This window comes from Gekko japonicus, unplaced genomic scaffold (assembly GCF_001447785.1).
Source record: "Gekko japonicus isolate JY-2015 unplaced genomic scaffold, Gekko_japonicus_V1.1 scaffold3084, whole genome shotgun sequence".
In the NCBI taxonomy this organism is placed as follows: Eukaryota; Metazoa; Chordata; class Lepidosauria; order Squamata; family Gekkonidae; genus Gekko; species Gekko japonicus.
This window is the reverse complement of record NW_015176071.1, coordinates 1-7,720: the sequence shown is the minus strand read 5'-3', so window position 1 is coordinate 7,720 and position 7,720 is coordinate 1. Positions and strand designations below refer to the sequence as shown.

Below are 7,720 nucleotides of genomic sequence, written 5' to 3'. Positions count from 1 at the left end.
CTGGGTTTTGGCCACGGTGTGACACAGGAGTGTTGGGCTGGATAGGCCATTGGCCTGATCAGGGGTCATTTCATAGAAAAAGAGCTAGGGGGACTCATTAGCATAACTCATTAGCATATGCCACACCCCCTGACATCACCGGAAGTGTGTCCTCCCCACAGCCGGCGGCGACCTCCAGCGGGCACCAGCAGGGAGCTCCAGGCCCCGCCCTCCCGCACCTCACCCGGGGGGATGGCGTTGGCGGGTGGCGGATGCCACATAAGTCCACCAGGAACGCGATCAGACGCCTGCCCTTGGCCCGCGGTTTCAGGAAACTAGTACCTCGTAGGTACTAGTTTTTAACTCCGCACCTTCAGCGGTGCCACGGGTTCACCACAGGAGCACTGCGCTCCCCAGATGTTGGGGTGAGATCGTTCTTAGTCCAGGTGATGGAAAAGACAATGTATCTCATGTTATGCTTCTCCTTTTCCTTATTGAGGCTAAAAGTACCCCTGGGGAACTGGCTCTTGGGGGGGGAAGTTAATCCCCCCTTCTCTACCACTGCAGCCCTGTCCCCACCTTGGGCCCCCAGATGCTTGCCTAGTTTTTGAGGCTAAAGTACACACGAGGTTATCTGAACACAAATCCCGAACATGACATGTATTTTGGCTCAGAAAGGCTTTGACATATAAAACACTAAGGAACGTAAGAGCAGCGATGCTGGATCAGACCAGTGGTCCACCTGATCCAGCATCCTTCCACATAGTAGCCATCATGGCCTGTATGCTGGCACAGTGGCCGTGTTATTCAAAGAAGATGTTTTGGGGAGGGGAGCCACGTTGGTCTGCAGTGGGAGAGCTGTATTCGAGTACAGTTGCACCTTGGAGACGAACGAGCTTTGCAGGCAAGAAACTTTCAAGAATCAAAGCTCCCCGATGAAAGATCTCCGTGGATGCCATAAAATCCAGTTTGGCCTTTAGGCTTCTCCCTTGAGATGCTAGTTTTCTGCATTCAGGGAATAAAAAATGGTACATCTCAGAAGCAGGTTTACTACCTCAGCAAGAACTGGGCATTAGCCCAAACATCTTCCAGAAGTGGTATTATACTGCAAGCCAATGCGAGATGTTCTTTGCAGTGTGGGGCGGGGAGGATGGCTTGAGAAGCAGGATTTCTGCTTGCGTCGTTTCATAGATGACTGAACCGCGTGCAATTCTTCCAGGTCATCAGTGTGCCTGAAGGCGATTTCTTCTTTGACTTTGTCAGACACTTGACAGACTGGATAAAGAAAGCGAGACCAGCAAAAGACGGTAATTCTCCAGAGCTCCTCCTCTCTCACCTGTGATGGGGCTTTTTTAATTCCAGGGGATCGATATGACACCTTCAGGTCCATGTGGTGGAGGTATCCGAGTGTGCTCTGCACACACATAGAAACCTGCTTGGTTTTTATGTATCAACCTGCCCTCTGCATACACACCCGCCCCCCAGAAGAATGGAACTACCCCAGAAAAAGCACTTTGAATTGGCCCCCAGAGGCAAATAGCCAGTGCAGCTGACATGGTGCTGGAGTAATGCTGCCGCATGTAGTACCCATGGAAGCTTCCAGGATGTCTTCAAGGGCAGTCCCACACAGATCACGTTACAGTAGTCCAGTCTGGTGGTTGCAGTGGCATGGATCAGTGTGGCTCGATCATCTAAATAAGAAGCAGTTTAAGAGGTCAAGTGGTTAAGGCGCTGAACTGCAGGCTGTGGAAGGTCGGTAGTTCAGCAGTTTCGAGACCCGGGTGCCGCATGATGGAGTGAGCTCCCATCTTTAGTTCCAGCTCCTGCCAACCTAGCAGTTCGAAAGCAAGAAATTGCAAGTAGATAAATAGGGACCACTTCGGTGGGAAGGTAACAGCGTTCCATGCGCCTTGGTGTTTAGTCATGCCAGCCACATGACCACGGAAACATCTTCGGACAGCGCTGGCTCTTCGGCTTTGAAACGGAGATGAGCACCGCAACCCTAGAGTCAGACTCGACTGGCTTTCGAGCAAGGGAACCTTTACCTTTACCTTTATAACTGAAAGAGGGCACTCCTAAGCAACACCTATTTATCCATTAACAAGGCTAGGTCAAAGACTGTACCCCAAAGCTCTTAACTTGATCTACCAAAAAGAACTTTAACCCCATCTAAATCTGGTAGATGAACACCAACTGATGAGAGCCAGTTTGGTGTACCAGTTAGGAACACGGACTCTAATCTGGGAGAACTGGCTTTGATTCCCCACTCCTCCACATGCAGCTGCTGGAGTGACCTTGGGTCAGTTACAAGCAGTGTTCCCTCGAAACTGAGTTAGTGTGAGCTAGCTCACAGTTTTTTAGCCTCCGGCTCACACATTTTCACCTTAGCTCAGGAAGGATGGCTCCAGAGCAAACTAATTTATGCAGTAGCCAAATCACTGGCTCACAACTGTAATGCCAGTAGCTCACAAAGGAGAATTTTTGCTCACAAGACTCCACAGCTTAGCGGGAGCATTGGTTAAAAGTTCTCTCAGAGCTGTTCTCTCCAGAGCAGTCCTCAAAAGAGCTCTCTCAGCCCCACCTACCTCACAGTGTGTCTGTTGTGGGGAGGGGGAGGGGAAGGAGATTGTAAGCCGCTCTGAGACTCCTTTGGGTAGTGAAGGGCGGGGTATGAATCCAATCTCTTCTCTCTCTTCCTCTTCTTCTTCCAACCAAACCTTCTGCCTTCCCAGCCATCACCACCTGTGTCTTGTCTGGGTTAACTTTCAGTTTGTTTACCGGCCTTCAGCCAGGTGACCACAGCCTCGAGACACTTTATATGTCGCTAAGCCTCCAAAAACGGCTGTGAAGGAGACAGCCGCGTCTGGAGGCTTAGATGGTGGCGGAAAGCACTGTCAGTTTGCATCTGACTTGTGGTGACCCCTGTAGAGTTATCAAGGGAGGAGACATTCAGAGGTGGTTTGCCATTGCCTGTGTAAGGACCTGGGACTTCCTTGGTGGTCTCCCATCCAAATACTAACCAGGGCTAACCCCGCTTAGCTTCCAAGATCGGATTAAATCAGGCCTGCCTGGGCCATCCAGATTCAGGCAGAGATGCTTTAGAGAAAGGAAAATGTCAGTAACCTTAGTGCAAATCATGCGTAGATTTATGCCAGCACACTGAAATGATTGTGCATGGTGCTCCTGTGTACATTCGTTACTTACCATGAGACCTTGGATGCCACACTTCCTAATAAAGGACTCACAACAACCAGTGATTGGGACGTGGAAATTTCATGAATTTGTTGTCGAAAACTTTCACGGCCATCGGATTAAATCAGGCCAGCCTGGGCCATCCAGATTCAGGCAGAGATGCTTTAGAGAAAGAAAAATGTCAGTAACTTTAGTGCAAATCATGCATAGATTTATGCCAGCACACTGAATCGATCGTGCTTGGTACTCGAGTGTCATTTGTTACTTATCATGAGACCTCGGGTGCCACACTTCCTAATGAAGGACTCACAACAACCAGTGATTGGGACGTGGAAACTTCATGAATTTGTTGTCGAAAGCTTTCACGGCCAGAGTTCATTAGGTGTTGTAGATCTTCCAGGCTGCATAGCCGTGGTCTTGGCATTCTGGGACGTGATGTTTCGCCAGCAGCTGTGACTGACATCCTCAGAGGGATAACACAGAAAGGAGTACTCTCCGTGTCAAGGTGCCTACCATTTTTCTTCCCGCCTTGACACGGAGAGTACTCCGTCTTCCTGTGTTATACCTCTGAGGATGCCAGTCACAGCTACTGGCAAAACGTCAGGTCCTACAATGCCAAGACTATGGCCATACAGCCCGGAAAATCTACAACTAACTTCATGGATTGTTAATCAATGTGTCAATTAGCATATGGAGAATATGGAGAGCTGGTGACTGAGGATCTTTTAAAGACTGTGAAGCAGAGAATCTCATAGGTCTGGTTTCTGTGGAGAGAGATCGAGAGTTCTTCTCTCCAGAGCATAATGCTCTTATGGGGGTATACCAGGAGATGGGGGTATACCCGGAGAGGTGGTCCCGTAGTTCTGACTGCCGCTGCTGTGGTTCTTTCTTTGGGCAGGGATTGTGCCTTCTCTCACCTACCAAGTGTTCTTCATGAAAAAGCTCTGGACCCACACTGTGCCTGGAAAGGATTCGATGGCTGACTCCATCTTCCACTACTATCAGGTACGCCCCGCTCGCGCAGCATCAATGAGTAGACGTCGGGCAGCAGCAGACCAAGAAAGGGACCTTGGGGTGGCAGTGGATAGCTTGATGAAAATGTCGACCCAGCGTGCAGCTGCTGGGGGGAAAGGCACATTCCACGCTGGCCGTAATCAGAGCAGGAACAGAAAATAAAGCCGCCGCTATCCTACGGCTGGATCTTAGGGAAAACTTTTTGACAGTCAGAGTTGTGCAGTGATGGAATCAGCTGCCCAGGGAGGTGGTGAGCTCCCCCTCCCTGGCACTCTTGAAGCAGCGGCCGAACAAACCCTTGTCAGGGAAGCTCTAGGCTGATCCTGCGTTGAGCAGGGGGCTGGACTAAATGGCCTCTATGGACCCTTCCAGTTCTGTGGTTCTGTGATTCTATGTCACTTAGAGGAGGAAGCCAGGGAGCTGTTCCTGTTGGCAGCGGAAGATAGGACTCACAAGAATGGGTTTAAAGTAAGGGCGGGAAGGTACCGGCTGGATCTTAGGAAATACTGTTTTTTATAGTAAAAGTTGTGCAACAGTGGAATCAGCTGCCCAGGGAGGTGGTGCGCTCCCCCCTCACTGGCAGTCCTTAAGCAGCAGCTGGAAGAAGAAGAAGAAGAGGAGGAGGAGGAGGAGGAGGAGGCGTTCACTACCCAAAGAAGTCTCAGAGCGGCTTACAAACTCCTTTCCCTTCCCCTCCCCACAACAGGCACCCTGTGAGGTAAAAGAAGAAGGAGAAGAGATTGAATTTATCCCCCACCCTTCACTACCCAAGGGAGTCTCAGAGCGGCTTACAAACTCCTTTCCCTTCCCCTCCCCACAACAGACACTCTGTGAGGCAGGTGGGGCTGAGAGAGCTCTGACAGAAACTGCTCTCTTTCAAGGACAGCTCTGACAGAACTATGGCTTGCCCAAGGTCATCCAGCCAGGCACAAGCAGAGGAGTGGGGGTATCAAACCCGGTCCTCCCAGATTAGAGTCCGTGCATTTAACCACCACACCAAACTGGCCCTACACAAACACTTGCCAAGGATGCTCTCTAGGCTGTTCCTGGATTGAGCAGGAGGTTGGACTAGATGGCCCCTCCCAACTCTGTGATTCTATTCTACTGCCCTTATAGAGATCTACGGTGAAACCACACTTGGGATATTGTGTTCCATTCTGGTCACCACATCTAAAATAAAAATGTTGTGGGGCTTGAAAAGGTGCAGAAATGAGCAACCAGAATTATCAAGGGGGCTAGAGCAGCTGTCCTCTGAGGACTGGTTAAAATGCTCAGGGCTGTATAGCCTAGAAAAAAGGTGACTAAGGAGAGTTGTGAGTTTATAGAATCATGCATGGTGTGGAGAAAGTGGACAGGGAAAAACTCTTCACCCTCTCCCATAATGCGTGTACCTGGGGGGTCATCCCCTCAAGCTGAAGGGCGGAAGAGGCGGGGCAGACAATAGGAAGTATTTTTTCATACAGCGCATAGTTACCGTAACCTGTGGAACTCACAGCCACTGGATGTGGTCCTGGCTGCCAACTTGGAAAGCTTTGAAAGGGGAGTGGACAATGCCTCTGGTACTGGAGAGAATACATTCCATCGTGGCTAGTAGCCACGATGGAATGTATTCTCTCCAGTACCAGAGGCATTGTGCATCTTTGTGTCATTTGCTGGGGAGGACAGGAAGGATGACTCTGATGCAGTCTTCTTGTTTGTGGGCGTCCTGGAGGCAGCGGCACTAATTTTTTTACCTGCATGGCAGTTTTATGCTGAAGGCACTTTCCAAACTTGAACCCGTCATCTTCCCTCTGAAGCAGTGCAGTCCAGCGGTGTATCACCCCATTCTCCTGCCTGTCTGAACCAGGCCTGACAGGATGCCAGAGATGAGAGGGAAACACGCTCATATCTGTGTGTTTTCCAGGGACTGCTGAGAAAGGGGGAGCACAATATTCTGGGGGGAACACTCAGAAGTGACATCAGTCCTCTCTAGGAATCACCAGGAACTCTATGATTTTTACCATAGAGTCTTGGGCAATTGCTAGAGAGGAATCATGTCACTTCTAGGTTGTTCCTGGAAGTGAAATCATACCATCGTTGAGAGCACATGTCCCCTGCTGGTTGTAGGCCATGCCTGGAAACTCTATGGTTTAGCATTATCGAAATTTAAAATGTCCTCCCCATCCCCCGTTCCTCTCCCTATTCCCTTTTGTTCTTACTGTGTTGCACAATGCTCCCTCTTTCTCTCTCTGTTTCCGGCACAGGAATTACCAAAGTATCTCCGCGGCTACCACAAATGCACCCGGGAGGAGGTCCTGCAGATAGGGGCCCTGATCTATCGGGTGAAATTTGAGGATGACAAGTCCTATTTCCCCAGCATCCCCAAACTCCTGAAGGAGCTGGTGCCTGAACCTCTCATTCGGCAGCTGTCTCCCGATGACTGGAAGAGGGTAGGTCTGCTGGAGCACCGTGAACCCCGGTTCCCTCGCTCTCTGCTTGCTCCTCTTCACCCCCATCGTAGTAGGGGGATAAAGCTGTGGGCAAGATGATGTCACCTCTGTTGGAAATATGTGTGTGTTGCAAGGTCATTATAGGGTTAATAGGTTTACCTTGTGTGCTGTTGTTTAAACTGACCTGGAAGGGAAACCTGGTTCAGAGTCAATGGGAAGAAAGCCCGGGAAATCCAAGTCTGTTTACTCACAATAATTGGTTAATGTATTCAAGTGATTTCCTTCTAGGGGTCTAGAAGAAGAAGAATCTCCATTGCTTTTGTTGAAATATGTGTGTGTTGCAAAGTCATTATAGGGTTAATCTGTTTACCTTGTGTGCTGTTGTTTAGACTAAAACCTGGAAGGGAAACCTGGTTCAGAGCCAATGGGAAGAAAGCCCGGGAAATCCAAGTCTGTTTACTCACAATCATTGGTTAATGTATTCAGGTGATTTCCTTCTAGGGGTCTAGAAGAAGAAGAATCTCCATTGCTTTTGTTGCTGTTGTTGTTGAGAGATGGTGTGGTCAGTCTGTTCCTGTAGCTGCAGAGATGTAGCCTTAGGTCTCTGTTATTTGGTAGCTTTTCCTGTGTACCCTTCCCTTAGAAGCTAAGATTTTTACTCAGAAAGAAGTGCCTCCTCTCCAGTGAAGCAAAGATCCATTGCAAACTTTGAGTATCTGAGTATTTTTGCCAATCTTTCCAACAACCTTCAGGGAAAACTCTTTGGCAAAACCAGAGAGTTTTCAGCCATCCCTAGAGCTACCCGCCATCACTTCTGGGTTTTCCCCTGGAAGTGATGTCATCAGCCCATGCCATCACTTCGATTTCTTTCTGTTTTCCCTCATCGCCACTTGGAGTAGTGGTGGGCGATGAAAGCTTAGGGGAATGCCATCCCGAGCCCCTGAACCCAAATCACTGGTGTTTTAACACACCCGAGGGGGGGGGGAGTTGAAGTGTGTGGAAAAGAAGAGGACCCGATACCAGCTGCAAAGCCTCTTTTCCGCCTAGAAGGTAGAATAAACATGGGCTCCATTCAGACAGCCCTGGCCTGGGTGGCCCAGGCTAGT

At 49.6% G+C, this 7,720-nt stretch overlaps 1 protein-coding gene across 1 annotated transcript in view; it reads left to right on the top strand.

The window, feature by feature from the left end:
• Nucleotides 1-6,614, top strand: part of MYO7A (myosin VIIA) — a gene marked incomplete at its 3' end in the record, with an annotated part of 151,777 nt that extends 145,163 nt beyond the window's left edge. The window contains exons 39-41 of the mRNA XM_015426720.1: nucleotides 1,199-1,286; nucleotides 4,070-4,176; nucleotides 6,429-6,614. Coding sequence (XP_015282206.1) covers nucleotides 1,199-1,286; nucleotides 4,070-4,176; nucleotides 6,429-6,614 — 381 coding nt within the window. The remainder of the gene's footprint in view (nucleotides 1-1,198; nucleotides 1,287-4,069; nucleotides 4,177-6,428) is intronic.
• Nucleotides 6,615-7,720: the final 1,106 nt, after the last annotated feature.